This window comes from Pipra filicauda, unplaced genomic scaffold (assembly GCF_003945595.2).
Source record: "Pipra filicauda isolate LSUMZ 115617 unplaced genomic scaffold, ASM394559v2 scaffold26_size5592650_pilon, whole genome shotgun sequence".
Classification (NCBI taxonomy): Eukaryota; Metazoa; Chordata; class Aves; order Passeriformes; family Pipridae; genus Pipra; species Pipra filicauda.
The window spans coordinates 3,939,539-3,963,387 of record NW_024104387.1 but is presented as its reverse complement, the minus strand read 5'-3'; the positions used below and the strand labels follow the sequence as shown (position 1 = coordinate 3,963,387).

Below are 23,849 nucleotides of genomic sequence, written 5' to 3'. Positions count from 1 at the left end.
TGTGAATGACAGTTTAGGAAATGAGGGAGAGATAGAGCAGAGCAAGGACATTATTTGGGAGGATAACTGCGAGTCTCTCCTGAGAAACTGGTTGTGGGATTCACGGGTTTCTGCCATAAGTATAGGGGGGGAAAATGCTTGGATTTGAAGAAAGTGATTTAAATAAATAAATCCGCACTAATGCATTGTTTCTGAACCTACTGGAGGTTCATTCACCACTTGTTACAAACAGAGGTTTTTGTGTGGTTTAGGTGAGACAAACTTGACTGTGAGTAGGAAAACTGTAGAATGATGACAAGAGTGGTTGAAAGTATGGAACATTTTCACTACAAGGCAAGAGTAGATTGATTGTGACTCTTCATCCTAGAGAAGAAAGGATTGGAGGGGAAGAGGAAGTAATAGAAGTCTCTGAAATGATATATGGAACAGTGAGGATAAATAGGGGGGAAAAAACCTCTTTCTGTTTAAGAACTGACACAAATCAAATAAAATTAGAAGACAACAGGTTAAAAATCAGTTGAAAAGAAGGCACTTCTCTGCAGCATGTTTTTAAACTATGAAACTTATTGCTATGGGATGTTGCAGTTGGACAAATTCATGGAAGAAAAATCTTCCAAAGCCTTTTAGTCACAGAAACAAAATCTATGAGTCAACAGACTGTTAAGCTGGTTAAGTTGCACTGCAGCTTCTCCTGTCCAGGCACCTGCTAACCATCATGATCAGTGACTGAGCCTGCACCAGGAATGCTTTTTGGGTCCAAGCCAGTGGGGAGATTCTGATGTTTTTTGGAACAAGAGCCAATTACAGGAAGCAAATTGGAGAAATTGCAAAAGGATTGTTACGCTTACAAAATGAGACTTTCTGGCTTTCGGTGAACTTCAAGGGCACAGCTTTAATCCTTCCTCGTGAGTCACTGAGGTGAACGCCAAGGAACAGAAGGATAGGAAAGCACCTTATGTGTAGCTGAAAGTGACTTCTTGGCACTTCTGGCAGGAAGCAGCTCTGTGAAATCTTCTTAGCTGTTCAACAAGAGACAAGGGAGCCCAGAGCATGCTTGAAGCTAGTTCATGACCCTTTTGTATCAAATGACTACTTGGTTTGATTGCACCATAATTAAGCAGATCAGTGTAACTCTGAGGACACATTAAGAGAACAGAAGTTAAAGGCATAGCAGTGTTTGAAGCTCTCTCTCCTTGCAATGTGGCTTGTTTTCCCTTAGCAAATGATTTAGTATTTATCTGGGGTCTTTGTGTTTTATGCAGAAACTTAATTTTAATTAATTAATTACTTAATGAGGTATTTGTCCTAATCTAGTGTTTGCTCCAGTGCAAACAAAGGTAACTGTAGAAATGGCACTATGACCTCTGACTTAAAAATCACCTTTACACTATACTGTATTAAAACAGGCCTATAGTTATGTCTATGAGGTCATGCTCTACTTAAGAAAATACAGCTTTCAAACTTGTACTCTCTATAGCATAACAGAGACAAGGAGAAAAAAAATTCTAAACAAAATAATTATATATTAATATATCATTATATCTGAATATTGTAGCTTAGTTTGAGATGCTAGATGCAACAAGGACCAGAGCTGAAAAGTGTTTAGAGTAAATGTTGCTACAGAACTTCTGTAAATCATTCCTTATGTCTTTATCTCTGGCTGATATACCATCTCTTAATTCTGTATCTCAAGGCATTTTATACATTTCTTACCTGCTGCAGTATATTGCTGGAGTACAGGAAGAGTTTGTTTTTAGAGGAGCTCATTGATTTACAGTTTTTTGTCTGAGAGTATTGAATGAGGCATAAAAAATTTCGGATTTTGTTGATACAGGCTTCTCCCAGTGTGTTTGTAAGTGACAGAATTTCTCTTTGTCTCTAATATTTTCTGTGGTGCAGGCTGTGCCTTGTGTATGAGTCCCACCTTGGAGATTAAAGGAGAGCTTTTGAAAGCTTATACACATTTGTATACCACTTACAGTGAACAAAGATTAGATTCTCTGCAACTAAGTGTTGTAGTAGCATGATGACTTTAGCAGTATATATAGGGGGACTGCCGTGATGAGCTAGAACACCTTTCTAGTTTAATGTCTCTGGGCTCAGTTTGGGAAGATAGACAAAGCAGACACCAATCTTGATTCCAGCTGTGGAAAAGGATGATATCTGAGGAAAACTACTCTCAGAGGCCGTGTGTCTGAGGAAAACTATGTCACCAGAATCATATGAGTTTCAGTGCGGATTGGATTTTGTGATGTGGGCTGTTGTCTTTCCACCCAATCTGAATGGGAAAGGTGGCGTCCTCACTGGAGGGTGTTGGTGGAGGATGTTCTCCAGCTGAGCAATCATGATTTCAATGGCACAATAAGCTGAGGGTGCTGATGTCAGTGGGTGGTATAGCAAGACACCAGAAATTTGTGCTAACTAAGGATTTCATCTGCAAATTGCTGTGAGCACAGAGTTGCAGGTTGCGAAGTGTCTATCCTAATAACTGTCATAAAACTTCTTTCTAAATACTTTTAGTTGAATCTTTGAACCAAATATACTCTTTACGTGGTCAAAACTGGAATCTGATATCATGAGTTGCATCTTTCTCCTTGCTTGGGAAGAACTGAGCTGGGCACCCACAAACCTCTAAATATAGGCTCTGTTTTTTATCTCCCAGCACTGTGTGAGGACATTCCTGCTGTCACCGACAATTTGTCAGCCTCATTAGCCTGGCATATGCTGAGATATGTTTGCACTGGCTTTGTGGCTCAAAACTTCTTCCTTCTTCAGAATGTAGGTTAACAGGACAGAATTTAATTGGCGGAGCTAGCTTGCCTCCAGTGAAGGCAATAGAGATGCACCACATAAATCAGATCTGGACTAATATAACTCTAGAGATACCTTAGGAGTGTTTCAGATGAGTTGTTTACAATTCTTTATTTATCAAATAAAATAGTGACTGACATTGTTTAACAAAGTAAGCCCATGGAGTAGTGTTGTGTCCAGCTTTATTATGAGTGGAGGAATTATTTGCTGTTGTTATTCACAGGTAAAATTAAAATTGGAAGTTCATAGGGAAGGCTCCTCAGGTCGATGCATTAACTTGCTGCTAGGTAAACCAGAGGCCAGATCTGAGTTTGCATCTGAAGGCAGAAACAATCTTAGAAAGATCTTAGAAACTAAGAAAACTTTTAGAGAAATCTTTGGTGAAGGAAGGCTTTGTGCCTGTGTTTCAGCCTTAAAACTCTGAGATGTGTGATCACTTCCAAAATCAGTCCTAGTCAGGCCAAACTCATTCAGTTTTACAGCCAGTGTATTTATTTATTTATTTTAAGATGAAATAAATTCTCGATTCACATTAATAAATCCAACTTTGAAATACTTTGTTTCCTTTGAAAGCATTATGTGGTTGTGGCCTGGGCAGAGGACTAGAAATACTTTGCCTCAGGAATTGACACCTCCAGAATTCTTCAATAAAAGAATGTGCAGATATGTCTGGTGTTGGGGTTAAGAAGTCCTCTGCTGTCAGTGCTGGAGTGTGGGTGGCAGCTGTTTGCTCTGCTGGTTTGTTCTGAGTGCTCTGTTCTCTTCCCTTTCCACAGTAAATTTTTCATTTCAAAGATGATCTCATGTCTTGAGATCTATAGGGAGAAGTATTGTCTTCACAGAGGCAATGCCTGTGCAGTACTTGTCTCTCATTTAGGGACATCCATTCATGGATGCAACTGTAGTGTCTTCTGCTTGTGTTACCAGATATGTAACAATATGACTTTAAATTAATTTTTATAAATTCAATACTTTTCTATTTCGACTCCTAATATAAGAAAAAACCAAACTAAACCAATTCTCCTCATCTCTGTGTTAAACTGTAGGCACTGTCTATATTTATTGTCAGCTAATTCATCCGCATGTGGCCCAGTCTGCCTGCACTGACAGTGAATTACCTTGTGACTCATGCAAAAGAGCTGTGTTCACACCCAGGGTGGATGACTCGAGGGGCAGATAAGGCAGACTGACACTAAACAACTCCCTCCCCATTACTGTGACAGAGCGTGGGGAGGGAGATAACTCTGCATCCACCACGGTGGAGCCCCGATCCTGCTGTAAGAAAAATATTAGTAGTAAGATAAGCAAAATGTATTGTATTTATGCATTTCATGTGAATATAAATTTAAAAACTATGATATTTATTACATGCCCTGAGTTTTCTGAGTGGAGAGCATCATGAAGAATGCAATAACTTCGAAATCAAAGGATGCATCTTCAGTTCTCTGTGTTGCTCTGAAATAATGATGTTTCGATCTTATTTGAAATTCTAATGTGTACAATTTTCCCACTAACTTTCTGTGTGTGATTGCCTTTGTCTTATAGCAATTATGATAAATTATTCTCTCACCTCTTACTCTTTATTTGCTTAGTGTGTGGACAGTATTGCTGTGATTGATAGAAAAGCTGCATCTTTCCCTTGTGGATGGCTGCATTTCAATTACAGGTAAAAGGCTGCATTTAATTAGAGGTGAAAAGTGCTCTTTGCCTGTGCTCTACAGTTAGTTGTATGGTTTAAAAGAGTCTCCTTAAAACATTGGTAATAGGTCGCTGTGGAGATCTGTGCTATTCTTCTTAAGACACATTTAACAGAAAGTTCAGTGGGTTGTTTGGATGCCAATTCAGTTTGCGTTATAATGGTGTGCTACGGGGAAAAAATGCTGGTGTGTTTGCTGTTGCCTTCACTGTGTGCTGAAAAGCTTATCAAAACATCACAAGAGTGATGTGTCTCAGTGAAAATCTTTCTCTGGAGGAGACATGCAGATGTAGATGCAGAAAACAGGAACAGAAAACTGGTTGCTGGTTGTTTACAACTTTTGGGAGATTTGTATGGAGTTTGATAACTTAGTGGTTTTGTGCATATTTGGGTGTGCATGTTTTGGTCTTTTTTTTTCCAATGCATTGTGATGAGGGAGGAGTGAGACCAGCTTGGAAAGTTATGTGTGCATAAAGCAGGAAGCCAAGTCTTCATTTCACATATTTTAAAATAAAAGCTTCAATTGCCCCGTCAGGTGGGCTAAAACATCTCCCAGTTTTCCCAGTCAGAGAAGCCCTGGGGGACTTTGTTAGAGCTCCAAGAGGCCAGTGGTGTGAGTTCAGCTCATGTGCTCTTGATGTGTCCCATCCTCTCTATGCAGCCTGGGCTGGGATCTCTTGGCTCTGCTGCAGGAGAACTCCTGGCAGACGAGTGTGGCTCAAGGCAACGAGGCACTTCACACTGAACTGCTGAGATGGATTTTCCTGACAAAAGTATTTGTTTACTACTCAGAAATACTAGAGAGAACACTTCAAGCTCTTCACAAACTTGTGAAACAAAACCTGCAGAAAATGTTTGTTACTTTAGAAAATAATCAAGTTTTAATATTTTGACAGTGAGCTTGAGAATAGAAAGAATAGTGATTTAATAAAATTCTAAGACTAACAATATGCTAAGTTATTGGAGCCATGATGAGACACAGCTTTTTTGTTGTTGTTGTTTAAATCATTGAGGTTTAGAAAACAGTTCAAAGAAATCTCAGCCAAACAACTGTGAAAACTGAATAACTGATGTGAAATCTATTAGCGAGTATTGTACTCCTTTACAAGCAGAAACAGCTTGAACCATGCAGCTGAAAAATTTTTAGCAGGTCAGTTCCCAGCAGTGCAAAGTTACATTTGGTTCAGGAGGGAATAAGAGCTGTTATTTACCCTGTACGGCTGGAGGTGCATCAGCTGGGAGGGCACCTACTGTCATCAGGAACAGAAACATCTGCAGTGGGAACAAGTAAGAATGCTGGTCCAAATGACCCTGAAACTGGGAAGAGTTTGAATGCGGGGTTTGACTTTATTGCTGTCCTTTATCTCGGCACCGGTGGCCTGCTGATTTCCGACGGTCTGAGGCAGAATGTTCCCCTCCCTCGCACTGCTCAGCAGCGACCTCGGGGTGGCAGATCAGAGGGCATACTGAAAATCACTGGAAATCACTTAGGCAGGGTTGCAGACAAATATTATTGTAAGTACAGTGGTCTAGAGACATAAGAGAGTAGTAGTTTGTAAGGTGAGATACTAGCTTCTAATTAGATTGAGAGAATTGAACAAATAGACCTACTTTTGGATACATCCTTTTGGCTTCCCCAAAGAGTTGGTAGGGGATAGGCAGTTTTACTATTCCATTTCTATTGCTGCTGGTTTGTTTCACTCTAATTTTAGAAATCCACTCAGGAAGAAACATAACTTTATATGCACTTGTCAGTCAAACAAATAACTTTTTCTTAGAGGGAAGTTTTATTAATATATCCTTCCCATTTGTACAGGTTTTTAAGAAAAAAAACCCCAATAAACCCTAAAATTTTGATTGAATTTTGCTTCACACAGCTTCAGATCAAGTTGGATTTATTATTACTTGGAGTCTGCAGGAATTTACTCTGGTGAATTACTTTCCATTGTATTATAATTCTCACAACACTTTGAATGCTTTATGCTTTTATATGCAGCAATTCATATCTTATCATTAAAATTACCTTTCCCCTTCTATTACAGTTTATATTTGCCAAAAACACTGGAAACTGCAAGTCTTGCAGTACAAAGACTACTTAGATTAACACTGCAATCTTTATTTGTTTAATCACCATATTTACATTAGTGTACTCAGTGGTACTAAGACCTGAATTAACTTATATATTTTTGCAGAAAACAATTACAACAGCATGGTTTTGGAAATATTTCTGATATCTTTCTAGTGGTTTTACTGCAGTAAGATGTAGTGAATAAAAGCAATGAGAAAGATATATGATAAAACACTTAAAGGAGACTTCACCAGTGCACTGTCAGAGAATCAGAGCACAAGTCTTGCATGAATTTGTTTTTTGGGTGGTGATAAAATGTGGGACAGATGTCCTCAGGGAACATAGCATAGTAGTCAAGTGCATAATATTTTTACATTATAATGCAAATAATTCCATTTTTCTGGAGGAAGTTGTTCTTTGTAATGAAACTCTGTTGCCTTCTGGACCAGGAAGATGCTGGTAATCTCACTGAAAAGACCAACAAAGATGCAAGTCATGAGCACTGCTAATGATATTCCTTGTTCTGTGAATGTCTGGCCATGAGGAACTGTCTAGGATGCTCATCTCTTTACACTTGAGCTGTTGAGAAGCCATCAGTGTGGGAGAACAATTTCCGTTCTGTGCCCTAATCAGTCCAAATTTGAATCAGTGGTTTAGAAATGAAAGAGTCTGTGTTGTCTTACCAGTTTGCTGCACTGTTCAGTTATCCTAAAAAGATATTTTCCACTTGGGCAGAACAGAACATTAGAAGAAGAAATAGCAAAATTTGTAAGGAGTGAATTTGAAAGGAAAATCTGAATGTAATGAGACAGATATTGTATGTTTCTTCCCTAATTGGAAAAGAAACATGTATGCTTGGAAAAACAAAGCAAGAAGCGCACCAACTTAGCATCCTCACAGATTTCATTCTTTAAATAGCATATTCACTATTTACCAGGTGCTATTGTGTCATGAAACTGGGAATTAGCTCAGTGCTTGATTCAGTCTCCACACCAACTGTCATCCTTACATTTGCCCTTGAGGAACAAACATTAACAGCAAATGGCCTTTAAAAGCAAAAGAAACTGTAAGATTTTTTTCTGCAAGCAGGAAGATAAGACCTAATGGAAATACACAGGTGCCATTCATATTATTACAATATATACATGCAAAAATGCCCATAGTTCCTGGGAGACTTTTTCAAAACTTTTGTCACGATTCACATCATGCACTCCGAGGTTATTTCCATTTTGGCCAGCTCCTGCATATAGAACTGGCACTGTGCCACAAGGGAATGTGGCTCCCTGGAGCTTTTGAACAACAGGCAGCAATGTGCAGGAATCTGGTAGGATAACTTCAGTGCCGAAAGCACAACTAAATATAACAGTTGTAAAAGATATGATGTTCCTAATAGTCAAATAGCACATAAAAATACGAATTGATTTATTGAGTCAACCCATAAAATGATATTGTAGTCAATGGGAATGTCAGTTCCTGTAACAGCCTGATTTTTTTTTTTTTTTGGGAGCCTAAATATCTTGCAAGTTTCCCATTATTCAGGCATGGGAATTTTGTCCAGAGTGCCCATATGTTGTTCCTGAAGCTCTTTGCGAAAGCAATATTTTTATAAAGAAAATATTTTATGCTTATCATATTAACGATGAGCTTTAATGCAAATCTGTGTTAATATTTTATTATGACCAAGCTGTAGAAAAATGCTTGAGTAAATGACAAGTATTAATTTGTTTTCTTCTCTCCTTAGCTATAGAAAGAAAGTGATAGGTCTGCAAAGCAAGGTGACTTCTTCAGTGTAGGTTATCTACAATACTGTAGCTGTACAGCAAGTACATCTTTGTGACAAACAACAGCAGCTAATAGAGGGAAATGGTATTTTTAATTTTGAATTCATAAGCTGAAAGCTCACCTTGCATAACCATTTTTCAGATGTAAGCTTTTTCCAGGTAACAACTATTTGAACTATGAAAACACAGTTCATTGAGGTGGCGTAACAGAGAAATGCTTTATGCTCCAAATTTTGCTAGCAAAACCTCACAAGGTCCTTTTCCAGCGAATGCTGGCAGGCAGGTGCAGGGGGCTCCTGTGGGCTGGGCTGGGGCAGTACTGGTGACATTCAGGTGAGGGGAGCGTTGGTTAATCCTCCTGTTATCACAGTGTAGGTATCTCCAGCTGGCTCCCCTTCTGCATGAGCAGCAGGATGCTCAGCCCAGGGAGCAGCGGCAGGACCACGTGGCAGCTGAGGCCAAAAGAGGACTTGTCTGTCCAGACAACTGAACAAACGCCCAGGAATCAGGCTGCTCTCACATGAAACCTCTGCTCCCTTGGTTTGCTGCTGATTTGGGAATTATGTCAACATAGGCAAACAGGGGAGATGGCAGATAGCCTGTGTCCATTTGAAACTGTTGGCAGAGGCCTAAAGGCATTTTAATGTGGATTTTTAACCTCTCCCTTTCCTGTCAAACAGTACGGTCACCCATGTGGACTTCAGGATGCATGCTGAGCCTGGCAGGCTTCCTCACTGTGTCTGTGTGCATGTGGTTTGGTACCTGATACAGCTTTTATGATTTCTTTAGCAACAGGCAGCTGGATCGCCTCTGTTTAGAGGTTCAGGAATTTATTGTAAACTGTTACTCCCTGCAACTTTAAAACAAAAACCTGAGAAACGCTATTTTTTCCAAGCTGTGGGCTACCAGGAGCAAACTTCTTGCCAGATTTCTCACGCACCGGTGCCTTCAAAGCCAGCATGTGAGATTGCAGAGAAAGGCTTTGCTACTGTTAGCTTTGTTAAACATTAATGTCAGCTTCCTCCCTTTAAGCATACAAAGGGATAGAGCTTTGACAAACACACTCAGGCTGTGTCATTTGCTGCTTGACAAGGGAAGGAGGCAGAGGCTACAGTGAGGCATGCGGGGCTGAGGGAAGAATGCCTACGTCTCCATTCTGCACCTTTCCAGGAGGGAAGAGCTTCTGAGTAAGTCTGGATAGGCTGAAGTGACAGCAGTGGTGGATAGCTGTGTGCTTGTCAGAGGCTTGGCATTTCCCATAACCACTTTTGCAGGGGGGGGACTTTCTGCTCATAGGCAGGAACTCAACACCAGCCTTCTGCTTACTGAAGGTAGCTATAGGACTGGCTTTAATTGCCAGCGTATGCAGCTCTGGTGTAGGACTAGCAACTTTGTGGACTAAAACTCATTTTTACAGCCCTTCTCTTCCCCTCCTCCTGCTATCCCTCTTGCTCTCAGACAGAACCTAATCTCTCCGCATAGCTAAATGCCTGTTTCTTGTCTAGTTTGATGAGATTCCATTTTTTCCTCTTTAATTCTTAAAGGTGATTTTTAAGTTATGCAGCAGTAATCATACCTATGCATTTGCCCTCATCATGCCATTGCCCTCAGATATGCCTTTGGATGAGGAATGAGGAACGACACACTTTGTTCTGGCACACTTGGGATGCATACTTTTGATATACTAAGCTAGATTTGGTTTTATTGTATAGAAAGTGTTAGTCCATTAGAGAGAGGCCACAGTTGTTTACACCTAGGCTGAATATGACTATACTTTTCTAACTGCTGGCTAATTGCTGAGATGGAAACGCGGTGTAACATGCAGTGCTGCTGGCACATTTTTGTGTGTTGTGTTGGTTTTGATGCCTGGTTTCAGGGTTTTTTGGTGATTTGTTTGTTGGTTGGGTTTTGTTTGTTTGTTTGTTTTGTTTTGTTTTGTTTTTTTTATAATATACTTTCTGGGTTATGAGACAGCTTGCATTTTTTTTCCACTGAATAAATACCAGAAGTCACAGGTTTGTGCTTTTTAGGAAAAAATCAGTATTGTGGGTCAAACTCTGTGAGGTTCTGAGGGGTGTAACTTAGGTTAGAATCTGGGCTTCAATTTGTTGATTCAAATACTCGTTATTTGAGAGCCCGTGGATTACTGTAAGGAATTTGTTGATAGTATCGTAGTCTTTGGAGAGCAAATATTGTCACAGCTGATGAGCTTATAAATGTCACTAGTTGGTTTTTCTTGCTGCCGTATACACAGGTGTTGGTATTGCCTCGCTTGCGCCACAGCATTTTCCTTTTCTTCCTGTTCTGCCTGATGCTATCTGTGTAGCTTCCTGTAGTGACATGAAGCTTATTTTTGGCTCTGTCCTGGAAGGAAAGGATGGGTGACAGGAGAAATATCTATTTGCTTTTAGTTGCTCTAAGTTAAAGTTTAGTTGCCCTAAATTGAGTAAAACTTGCAGTTTCTTATTACTGTGCAGCATTCCTGTTGCATGTCAGTGGTAGCAAAACTTTTTCATTGTTAGGGTTATGATACATACAAATTCTCTTATAAGAAGTAAAAAGTAAAGTGAAAAGTAAAAATGTATTGGCCAGCTCCTTATAAACCTAATAGGCCAACAGAAGGGTGTAAAACTAAATCCACGGTTTTATAAGAAGCCAAGGTCTTGTGAGAATGAAATGTTTATAAAGGATATATAAATCCCCCAGATGATATCCTGATTCCAAATTTAGGCTTGAGATCCCACAGCCCTTGTAGGTGTGGTGATGAAATCTGGTCTGGAAGGCTCATTTCAGCTGGATGAGTAATAGACACGTTTATGTTACCCTTGATCACAGTGAAGAAAGTAATGGGGAGTGTCTTTCCCTGACCTAACTCTGCTCCCGATGACGGATATGGGCAGCAAAGAGCAGAGAGAAGCCAATGTCTGAATCTTTTGGAAAGTTTCCTTTAGATCATGTTTCTGAATATTGGTGTGGGCAGTGCTTGAGTACTGGCTGATTGTTCTTTTGTTAATATTCAGTGAAACTGAATTAGGGCCAGATGTAGCCCTTGGTCAAGTTAAATTTGGCCTTGTCTGGACTCTTAGGTAAATAAGCATGATAGCAACAAGCATTGCAAGTCACATCTTGGCTTTCTTTTCTTTTCTTTCTTCTTTTTTTTCTTTTTCAGTTTATGTGTGTATGCCAACAGATTGGGGAATAAATAGATCAAGGAGTTTTTCAAAGCTGCATTCAACTAAAAAAAACCCCAACAACTCTTGTTAAGCCAATTTTTTTCGCATGATGCTCAGTAGTGGATATGCCCAACACATTTCCTCACTTTCCTGGCTTGTTTAGCTAAATGAATAGAATGAAACATACAGTAACCAGTCAGATATAGCGGTATAATTTAATTTTCAATGGAAATGCTTTTAGATGAAACTTTGTTCTTTGTAAGTGTACATTTGCACCAGGTCAATGCCTTAAATCTTCCTGCAATACGTTTTGCATCAGTTTGCATCTTTAGTAACTTCTCTTTACTAAGTCGTGATTTATGCTGACATAAGCCAGAAGAAAATCTAACCCTGATGCATAGATATTTAAAGAAAGTGAATAAGAGGGAATGAAAAAAATTCCCTCATAAATTCAAGAAAAGTATGTTATTTCTTCTTAATCTGAATAAATCCATTACACTGGCAAGGTTTTGGTAGCAGAGAGGCTACAGAGGTGGCTTCAGTGACAAGCTGCTGGAAGCTTCCCCCCATGTCCGACAGAGCCAATGCCAGATGGCTCCAAGATGGACTTGCTGCTGGGCAAGGCCGAGCCCATCAGTGGTGGTGGCAGTGCCTCTGGGATGATGTATTTAAGGGGGGAAACATTTACTGCGCAGGAGCAAATGCAGCCAGAGAAGAGAAGAGTGAGAATATGTGAGAGAAACAGCCCTGCAGGCACCAAGGTCAGTGCAGAAGGAGGGGGAGGAGGTGCTCCATGAGCCGGAGTAGAGATTCCCCTGCAGCCTGTGGGGAAGCAGGCTCTGTCCTTGCAGGAGGACATGGAGGTCCATGGGCATGCAGACATCCACCTGCAGCCCATGGAGGACCCCATGCCAGAGCAGGTGGGTGCCCAAAGGAGGCTGTGACCCCGTGGGAAGCCCATGCTGGAGCAGGGTCCTGGAAAGACCTGTGGACCCGTGGAGAGAGGAGCCCACTCTGGAGCAGGTTTGCTGTCAGGACCTGGGATCTTGGGGGGAACGCACGCTGGAGCAGGCTATTCCTGAAGAACTGCACCCTTTGGAAGGGACCCACACTGGAGCAGTTAATGAAGAACTGCAGCCTTGGGAAGGAACCACCTTGGAGAAGTTTGTGGAGAGTTGTCTCCCGGGGGAGAGACCCCATGCCAGACCAAGGGAAGAGTATAACTGTCTCCCAAGACCCCATGCCAGAGCAGGGGAAGAGTGTAACTGTTTCCCATGGGAGAGAACCCATGCCGGAGCAGGAGAAGAGTGTAACTATCTCCTGTGAGAGGGACCCCATGCCGGAGGAGGAGAAGAGCGAGAGGAGTCCTCCCCTTGAGGAGGAAGGAGCGGCAGAAACAGCGTGCGATGAACTGACTGCAGTCCCAGCTCCCGAGGACCCAATGCTGCTGACAGAAAAGAGGTAGAGAAAATTGGGAGTAAAGTTGAGCCCAGAAAGTAGGGCGGGGTGGAGGGAATGGTGTTTTTAAGGTTTTATTTCTCATTATCCTACTCATATTTGACCGATAATTAGTTACTCACCTTTTTCCCCCAAATGATGTTAGTGTAATTGGTGAAGAATCGCTTCCTGTCCTTATCTCAACCCATGAGCTTTTTGCTATGTTTCTCTCCCTGTCCAGCTCAGGAGGGGGAGTGACAGACCAGTTTTGGTGGGCACCTGGCATCCAGCCACATCTATGCACACTGGAAAGTGTACCAAGGGTCATGTTTGTCATCATAGCTGGAATTTATTTTGCATTCCACAAGGTCAGAGCCTCTAAAGAAAATTATGATGATAAGAGAGGCTGGGGGTGTAAACTTTGAAACCTTTCCTCCAGATACAGGGTGCAGCCTCCAAAGAAGAGACACGTTGTATACTCAACATGTACGGGGTAGACTCTTAATCTGTGTATTTTATGTTATTTTATCTGTAGTTATGATTCTTTGCTCCTCTCATCATGGAGACCCCAAAACATGGAGTGTATCTGTGCACGTCAGGCAGTGCAGCTGTGGTCTGTGGTATAGGTTTGCCTGGTCTGTACACGATGGTATGAGGGATATCAGCTCACTTATAGGTCAGTATAAGTCATGGCAGGCAGTGGCAGCTTCTGAAATGCTGTTTGTACTCTCAGTCTGTCCTGATACAGAAGCTGTGCTGCAAGTCTGTACTAGCTATTGCTTCTGAACATATCCAATATTACATATCACCTGAGCATGTATTTGTAATATTTGAGAAAGCAGAGAGTGTCTGTGTGTTTCCTTCTCTCTGCCTTGCTTTGGCACCTTAATGTCATCTTTCACTTAGCAACTGTTCCTTCTCTTTTCTGCTTTTTCAGGTGCTGAAAAAAAATCCTGCATCTGATTTTTTTTTTTTTCCTTTCAGTTGTTTACCTAAAAGTCATGTGTTGTGAGAGATATTATTAGTGCTTCTTACAAAAGAAAAAAAGAAGTGTAGCTTTTGGTAGGAAAACTGTTTTGACCATCTTCAAAGGTTGTAATGAATGTCAGTGTATGGGTGAGAGACAGACAACTGTTGGGGTGCAATTGCATAACTAAGTGACTGGAAAGTTCACAGAGGATGGTAATACCCTTGATTGTGTTGGAAAAATAGTCCAAATTTGAGGCACAGAGGTCTTTGGAGACCTAGGCAGGTGAAAATTCACTCTTCTAAGGGACAAAGGAGAGAGGGTAAAACTTATAAAATGAAGTTAAAGATGAAGAACAAGGGCACATTTCTCTAGTCATATCACTGTAAGAGTAATACAGTAACAAGCAAAAAACTGTCAGACTGCTTCACCCATGTTTTAGAAACATGCACAGAAAGTGCCCTTCAGGGAACAGATAAGCTTTCTTAGCGTGGTGTGCTGATATTATGCCGTTGCTTCAGCTTTTTGCTTATGGAGGAGAAGTTTGCAGAAAGTTAAACTGGGTGGCTGTAGCTGTCTTGACAGGAGGATGGCACCCAGTTGCTGGCCAGAGATGAGACCCCTCAGAGGCCTGACCACTCTTTAGACAGAGTTTGAAATCAGAATTAGTCTTTCTCTTCCCCTGCCTCAGAGAGTCCATGTTACTCCTGTCCGACCTTCACAAGGCATGAGCTTCAATTGCATGGCAGTAAGACAAGGTTGGGTCTGATCGGCTGTATCCAAACAGGGCTGATGTTGGGGTTGTTCTGGATTCACAGAGATAATGTAGGAGCTTCTGTTCTTCTGGGATTTTAAAATTTATTTTATTTTGTTTTGCTTTTGATTTTATTTCCTGTGCGGTGCAGTAACTCCAGGAGCAGCACAGACATTCTCAGATCTTTTCAATCACTTTGGTGTTATCCTATGTGACATACTGTATTTTCTCCAGATGTCTCAGGCCTCACACTTCCTGAATTGTGATACTGGTAGTTGAAATGATGACAGAAATTAAGAATGCCTGTTTCATAGCAGGTAGATGAATAATTGCTTTCAGCTTTATAACCTGCACTTCTAGGATGCTTTCTCACTGTGTTAAATAAACTACTTTACAAAACCAGAAAACTGGAAAAAAGAAATCTTTACAGAAAGACCTCACTGGACCTCTGCAGCACACTGGGGACCAGAGCTAAGCTGAGGGGAAGGAAAATGGTGGATACTGGTAGGAAAGGCAAACGAAAAGCTTTATTCTGAAAGCGACTTCTCTGAGTGGATGAGATTAAAAAGGTTTGTTAAAGATGGGATGGAGTCCTGAATTTCTATTATTTTTCCGTTCCTATTAGGTGTTTATTCTTGGATCTATTTGATGAGGTTTTACGTGACCTAGAGGTTGATTTATATGTGAAGCAGGGAAAGCAGACTTGGCTGTATCCTGTATTAGTGTGCAGCCAGGATTTGGGACTTTTTTACTTCCAGTTCGGTTATTTTCTTTCTGGGTATAGAGTACTTCAGTAAAGCATACAGTGACCTTGTAAGGTTTTTCTGACTTGTCAGAGCAGAAAAGGAACGAGCCTATTTTACAACAACTTTTCCAAACCAGAATTCCAGACTTGGAGGTTGCCAAATGCAGAATGCCCTCAGATATCTTAAAAACTAAGCATCACAGTTCACAGAAGTAATTTTTAACCCTTCCCAAATTGTGTGCATGTAAACATAGGAATCTTGGAAAGCTTTGGCAGAATTAGTTCCACAGAGTTTATTGCTCTGATATTGCAGGGAAGATAAACAAGCATGTTGAAAAATCACTCGTGCTTTTAAGAAGCAAGCTAAGAGCTTCTATGTGCACCAGGGTTTTGAACAGTCAGCATGTTTAGACATGCTGTTAAAGAACAAGTTTCAAGGACTGGCAGTTCTTAAATAGACAAATAAGGGTTTGTGCATTCTGCTTGGTTTAAGAAAATGCCATCACTTGCTGTGTTGCCACTCCCTCTCCAATGGAACTCCCAAGGCCTTAAGAAATCAGGTGAGACTAAAACATGCTGAGCTGATTCCAGAACATAATAAAAACAGGTCACAGTGGAGCTGTAACAGTGGAAATATCTACAAGTTATGGGAAAAGGCTAACTGTAAGAGAGGAATCCATTTTTCAACTTTGAATTGTGTTTTTTAGGGAGAAAATGAGAGATGGTCCTATAAACCTGTGCACTGTACTTTGGTGGAAAAGAGAGAAGTTCTTGCATTTTGATTTTTTTTTTTTTTTTTACAGTCAGCTTCTTATCACTGTGATGGAAGGTACAGCACAGGCTCATTGATCTTTGCCTTGGGTATTCATTTGTGTCTGGACAGTGAGGGTGAAAAAGGTTTAAATGTGATTTAGAAATGGTTTTAAAACCATCCTGTGCTTGCCTTGTAACAGAGCAGAAGATTGCCATAAATCTAGGGTGGCAGGGAATCTAGCCCTCTCAGTCTAGAAACTTAGAAACTTCTTGGCAAAGGCATGTACCTAGAGCATGCTGATTGATCACATTTTATTTTACAGTCATTTGTCATCGTCAGATTTGTCTTGCTGTCTTTGCTTTACAGATCCAGTCTAATTTCAAGTATTTAGGATCTGACTCATCAGCGTTGATTTCTTTGCCCTTTTTTTGTACAGTTGTAGAGCACAGTTGCCACTTCACATAATTTACTTTGGCAGAATGATTCCTGCATTCCTTTTGCTTCTGAGCCATAAAAACAGAGTTTAGCTGCAGTCAGCTGCAATTGTGTGTACTTCTCTTCATGAACTCCCTGCAAAGACCCAGAGCCCCAGAGGGGTGTTAAGGCAGGAATTCATCACAGCACCCCCACAAATGTGTCCCACAATTGTTGTCACTAACTTGGTACTACCTTGGAGCACAGAAACTGGAGCTTTTAAAAACCACACACAGAACTTGATCTTTTTTTTTTTATTTCACAGTCCTGGTGTCCTATAATTTTGAAACTAGCTCTGATATGGTTTCGTTTTTTGTTTAAATGGAAAGTATCAAAATCTCTCAAGGGGAAAAAATTCCAAAGTACAAACAGAAAAATAATTGGTGTTTCTATTTTTGTTCTATCTTTAAACATTCTCTGATTTGTTGTCCGCTTTGATTTTATTGCCTCATTCTCTAAGTGCTGAGACTTTTCCATCACTACACATGTTCATGAGAGTGAGCCTATTTCAAACAGTCTTATAATGCAAATACACTTTTCAGTTTAGAAAGTTTCTGTCTTGTTTTTGTCTCAATCCCAAAGTCAACAATAATGGGAGGAGGTTATCTCGAATGCAGATTTTGGGGGATTTTGAGCCATACTCCTGGTGAGAGCTCAAAAAACATAAAGGGTCTGGTGGAAGAGAGCTTGTTCTGTAACCACTTACATCGCTTTCCTTCCCAAGTCAGAGGCAAGATATGACAAGTACTGCTTGCTTCATTCCCAAGTTGAATCAGCTCAAAAACCACCTTCTTACTGTGTGCCCAGCACTTCAGTGTGAAAAGTTCACCTCCTTTGCTCACCATAAGCTCTTACTTAGATTTAAGATAATTAAATATAATCTGTAATTATCTACTTGAGTTATGTAGAAAATTAAAATGCTATGTGCTGTGAGAGCAGAGAATATACTGTAATAGAAAAGCTTACTGCCAAATGAAAGTGGATTTAAAATCAGAAGTGCAGGGGGTCCCTTTGCTTGACAGATTTGCAGCAGTCACTGTTATTGCCTGCCTGTCCCCTCTGGTGAGAATGTAGCTAGGGGTGAGGAAATGAAAGGAAATGGCACATTGTCACAAGCAAATAATGCTGAATCTTTGCTGCTCTGTCCAGTGGTTTGTTCCATAACTCATCTCGAAGTGCAACCAAACCACTGATTGCTAGTGTTTGAGAGCAAAAAAGTGGACTTCTCCTAGTTCTTTGGAGGAAAGCATAGAGGAAATTTATTCTTAGTTCTTGTATAGAGAGAGGAAGAGGGAATTTTTTAAGAAGTGTCCTTCATCATTGCTTCAATCAAGTGCTTGAAGGTTTTTTGGTCTGCTTTGAGTTACTCTGCCTTTTTTGCATCTGAAGAGGTGTCACTGGGAGATTGCTGTCCTGCAGTAGTGTGTTCAGTTTTTGTTTGTGCAAAACTATTGATTCTTAGTGGGAGCTTTCCCAAGCATCTCTGACAGAGGCAAAAGAGGCTTCTCTGTTTGTTTGCTGGGTGATTTCCTGGCAGCAGTGCCCTTAGGGTGGTGTGAAAATGTACTAGTTAAAAGGAGCTGCTGGTACTGAACCTTTGCAAAAGTGCTTCTTTTGTCCAGATCACAGAAGTGATGGCACGTAAACACTGGTTCTGGTTTGAGATTCTGTTAGTCTCCTCTGCCTATTATGTCAAATAAGTGGGAGTTTGATATAAATGGATACTATAGTGAGCCATTACATCTGTTCTCAGCAGCAGTGCATCAAAATGCATATGCTGCACTTGCTTGCAGTTGACAGGTGAGCAGAGTGTGCTTCCCTCTCACTTTGCCTTGCTCTGGGAAGGATAGGTTCCAGTATTTGTACTCACAGTGGCTGGCATGAAGTAGGAGCTGCTCCTTACTCAAGGGATCTTTCTGGGTTGACCAAACGCTCTCTTGCAGTCTGACAGCACAAAGCTCTGCTTTTGGGTGGACATGATCTTGCTTGGTTCAAAAAATGTCCATCCTCATTTTTGTTTTGGCCTTCTGAATTACGCGTGGAAGTCGGGAAGAATATGATCCATTTTTAATTTGAGTACAAAAATGCAAGTACAGTTTTTTAATGTGGTGAGAAGTTAGACTTACATGGCAGAAAATACCCTTTTGAAAATCCAAGAATCCAGTAAGTTATACATTGTTCTCCAAGTTTCATATTTCACTTGCCCTTCAACTATTTGGAGGTGTATACTAATTGAAGATCTGGACATAAATAAGCTCACCTTACTTACAATAAAATCCCCAGGATTTAGGGGTTTTTCAACATTAAGTTACAAAGATGATTTCAGTTTTTCATCCTGAAGTCTGAACACAACCATCTTGTGTGCTCAGAAGCCAAAAAGACTAACAAGATGCCAGAAAGGATTGCGCTTTACCATTGTTTCCAATAGAGTGTTAGCAATAAATATCTGAATTAGTGCTTCAAATGATCATTATCGTGTAATCTTTTGCTTGAGAGAGGCTCTTTAATTACAATCTTCATTTCTTTAAGTAATTATAAAATATTACTAATTTGTAGTGTTGTATGAAATAATTTGAGAGTTGGTAGCTGAACATTTGTTAGAATTCTCTCTTACAAATTTCCAGAGAATTTTGAAGTTGCATTCTCAGTTACCTGAAATCAGGGCAGCTTCAGTGTCTGTATTAAACATGAGTTTTGCTGCTCTTGCAAGGAGAAATTTCTGTTGCTTTTGTTTCAGATCTTGTTAAATTTTGGATAGAGCAACAAGAGGTCTCTAGTCTTGTGTGGAAGGCCAAATCTACTAATACCCAAACTAACATGCCTGTGGTCACAGCTCATTCTGACGTTATCATTACCCTGAAACAGGTTAGGTTGTCCTGATGAAGTGGCACAATGCCCTGAGAAGAACCAGGGATAACAAAACCCTAAATAAAATACTAAGAAAGCATTATTTTTCCTAGCAAAGCAGGGAGAAAGTGCTGAGGAATAAAACCAGTGCTGTGTGTCTTTGTGTGAGCTCACCACACTCCAGTGTCATGTGAAGTGACGGGATCTCATCAACAGGAGTCTGGAAAGACCCACTACCTTTTTGTCAGCATGTTCCTTGCTCTTTTTTCAGTAAATGGGCTCCCACGCATGAGCATGTTGAAGTGGGAAATTCCCTGCATTAGAGCGCCAAAAACTGTGTTGTTATTCTGTACGTGTTGGTTTAAGCAGAGCTGAAGGGATTTGCAAAACTGAAAGACTGCTGAGCAGTTTCTTCCAACTTGCCTTTCCACAGGAGGAGATGATCTGTAGGGTCATTCCTGACACTTCAGGAAAGATAAAACAGCACTGCAGAGTCTCAGCTGTTTAGCTCAGAGGTCAGAGCAGGGCAGTGGGAGTTAGGAGTCCTGTAACTCTTTCAAGGCAAGTCATTTGACCACCCACCAGTCACCTTTAAGCCTGGTCTGAAATGCAACTTAAGATTATTATTCGTGTATAAAAAGTGTGTTGATCGTGAATGTAAAACTCCTCAGTATATGCATATTCTTGTTATCCACCTGTACTCTGATTTCTAAAAGGTGTATAAAACCAGCTCTTTACCCATCATTCTGGCTGTCTCCTGATTTTGAAACATGTCATCTAGTTGTGAGAATTGTCTGCACTCATTTCTCCTCTTTTCTGGAGCTGATGTTTGGCAATGGAAGCAGGAAGGAGCTGTGCTTCTGCTCAACTGGACCAAAAGGCCAGGCCCCCTGCTCTTGCTAATAATTTTGTATTGCCCATTTTCAGAGTGGCTTCCAGGAATTAAATTATCCTTCTTCTGCACACCCACATTTTGCAATGAGAATATTGGTGTCTTGTCCAAAATTGGAGACTTTCTGATTTTTGGATCAGGTATAGAGTGAGAACTCAGGCATTTATGGCACCAAGAACTAGCCCTTCTCTATCCTCATAGATTTTTAGTACAAGTCAGCCTTGCCAGAGTCCTCACAAAGAGGGCAGGAATTAATTTTTTTTTATCTTTTGTTTTGTGATGAGTGGGTTGCAAATTACCTCAGAGCAAGTGCTTTTGCTCTCTTGGTTCAGCTGAGATACAGCTCCACTGTTATCAACATGTGTTTATGGGAACAGGTAAAAAGAGATGCCTCTTGATAGTAGCCTTTATTAGAGAAAACAATATGAATAAATACGTTGCTCCATGAAAATCATGTCTTCATTTGATAGGAGGCCTGGAGAATTACAGGTTTTGTAAATTAAAAGTTTTTTCTATGTTTGGGTGGGAAAAAGGGAACCTGGAGAGAAGAGACTGAATCAGAACACAAAGATCAGTTGTTTCTACGGTTCAAAATCCTACAGAGCATGACTGATATTATCAGTTTTCTCTTACTGTTATTCTGCTGATTTCTCAGGGAACAAGTCACGTCAGCAAAGCTGAGCGTAGTCTAGAGAGCTGGAAATCACATCTTGGATTCTGTCTGCTCTCCTCACTGTGCAGCAACAAGTCCCAGCAGGAAGGTAGTTTCAGGGTCTGTGACCTGTTTAGAGGACATTGTGGGCTGCTTGGCAGGTGATAGTCTTTGAGACTGCAATGCAAAGCTGACCTGCCAGTGATTTGAGAGCTGTGCACCTAAGGCTGCATGTTGGAAGAGTGCCCTTAGGCAGGGAATCAGAGCAACTTATAACAGTGTCTTTTGTGAAATGCTGATATTCTCAAAAAAATATCATTGCCAAGAATGAAGGTGTTGTCCAGTGAACTTGTTAAGAAAGCCAAAATTGATTCCGTAATCTTTATTTGTGCTGTTTATACACAATATTTGGAAAGTTTATGTAACGATCTGCTTTGTAAGTGCTGCACTGTATCATTGTGTATGTAGAAAACTTCAATAAAAACATTTTGCTTTAATCTTTGTATGAAAGTTTGCAAGTTAATTAATTATTCATCTCCAGTCCGGTAATATTGCTTTTAAGGTCTGTGAAACTATCGTCCCTTCAAGGGAATATTCTTCTGATGGAAGCAGGTCTCTTGGGGAAGAACTATTTTATTATCCACTGATCAGCTTTTGGACTTCTTTTTTTCTTTAATTCTGTTACTTGCCAGTGTCCTTTAGAGAATGCATGCTGAAACCACTGGGAAAAAGCTTTGTTCCTCTTTGTTGTTGAATTAGTCCTATAGGTTCTCTCTGGATTACTTAAATTTACAGTGTTATGCCATGTAAAACAGAATCTCTTTCTTAACTGTGGTATCTCAAGTACTTGACAGCATACACCTCCAGAAGGCCTGTGGCTCTGCAGCCCCAGCCTTGCCCAGTGGAAGTGAGTGGGAGTTTTATAACTGAATTTGGGGGGTTCATGATCAAGCCTTAGTTGCAGTTACCTTACTGGGGACTTGGGGTTTAAAAGCATGGCTCATATCTCTTAAGAAGAAATGTTTTGCAACTTCTGCAGGTTATGCAAATCACGATTTTTCCCCTTTTCCTCCTCTCCTGATGAGTCACCAAACCTTTTCCTGACAGTGGAAACAACTGAGAAGATATTTCTTAGATTGTAATGAGGTAAAAGACTGTGCCTATGGTGTTTTCCATACAATGAGTCAGAGAGAGGATTCTATGATTCTATGTTTGTCAGTGTGTCTGCTATCCCATTTTACTGACTTTACTCCTATAATTTTGTATTTTATTCTTGCTATTGTCAATACAGATTAGACTCTAATAAATAAGTTGCTAAAGCATTTTGCATGGCCTCTTCTGTCCCTATCCCCTAGTTGAATCCTGGCAGTGGATTTAGACAACATATGGCTTCTAAGGCTGCAGTGGAGGCTGTAGCCTTTAGATGTGAAATACACTTCCACTGGGTGATGCCTGTTTCCTTGAGAGAACTGTGAGTGCAGCTCTGGGGCAGGCCTGTGTGACATACAAGAATGGGAAAACATGATCTAAACTAAAGGAGTGTTAAGAATAATATAAAAGTTTGTTTTTGTGGTGTTAAAATGAAGAGACTGAGACGAGACAGACAGAAATAATGAAGATTCAGGGTGCCCCACCAAGTCGGCAAAGGCCGATTTAGGTTTCATCTTCAGGCACTATAAAGGTATGTCGGCCAAGGTAATTCCAGGTAATCCACTACAAACTCTGTGCTGCAACAGCCAGCCAAAACCACTCATCATCTGTCACCTGCTTTTGATCTTCTGAGATCTCTTAAGACAACTGCCTGCAGCTGTATAGGGTAGCAGGAAATTTAACTTCCAGGATGAAAGGAGCATATTCTGACATGCTTCCTTTATTTTCTGAAATAAGGAAGCTTTAAGCAGTTGTTGTAGGAGTATTTGCCACTGTCTGTGACTTGAGATCTCTCTTCTCCTATGGGCGTGTTTATTTTTCAAAACAATGAAGAAACAGAAGTCACCAAGTGGTGCAGCTTCTCTTTCAAATAGACTTGCCCAGAACTTTTTTCTTTTGTGATGCTTATGAGCTTTGCTTGTGAAGTATCCACTGTAAGAAACTGGGATGAAATCTAATAATTTGTTTTGGGGTTGTGTTTGAAGGAGAAGAAAATATCTCCTGTATTAAAGTAAATTTTTCAGAAATCACCCCAGTGCTCTGGATTTTTGGATTAATGCACAGAACTTGGCACCTCTGCCTGTAGGTATTGGCTGGCTGTTGGGAAGAAAACAATACAGCAGCAGGGATCTTCTGAATCTCTTGTTCCTTTGCTATAGTGGAGACATTTGTTCCTTTTGGTCAAACAGCTCTTTGATTTGGATCTTGTGTGTACAAGACAGTTTATAAAAAACTAGCTTGTTGTCCACAGTCTTCACGGAACATAAACTTAATTGCATGTGCAAGACATTATTTATGGGTCTTTCTTTTTCTTTCTGTGCTGTTTGGAACAGAAAGGTTGCTAGGGCAAAATGTTAAAGGAGTTGTGATTATTTCTGCTATGTTTTGTAAGTATGGATTTTGGCAATGCAGCAAACCCCCTTTTTTGACACAGTTTTGGCTTAATTTTCTTACTGCAGGCTCATCTCTGACGAGCCAACTGATTAATGTTTTGTTTAATTTCCTTTTGTCTTTTTGTTCTTAAAAATCTTTGCAACAATGTACTAAACCCCAGCAACAATAGCTGATTTTGCAAACCATGGCAAGAATTTGTTCCAAGGGTTTTTTCCACGGTAACACTGAGATCTTTCTATATAGTTCGTATTTTT

General features: G+C 40.4%; 1 protein-coding gene across 7 annotated transcripts in view; it reads left to right on the top strand.

Moving 5' to 3' along the window:
- DENND2B (DENN domain containing 2B) overlaps nt 1-23,849 on the top strand; it is a 170,312-nt gene that overhangs the window by 77,165 nt on the left and 69,298 nt on the right. The window contains exon 1 of one of the 7 annotated variants that reach the window (XM_027737443.2): nt 12,323-12,990. The exons of the other annotated variants lie outside the window; for them this stretch is intronic. Within the exon in view, the coding sequence (XP_027593244.2) occupies nt 12,323-12,990 (668 nt within the window). Of the gene's footprint in view, nt 1-12,322; nt 12,991-23,849 lie in introns of those variants that run through there. 7 annotated transcript variants of the gene reach the window in all.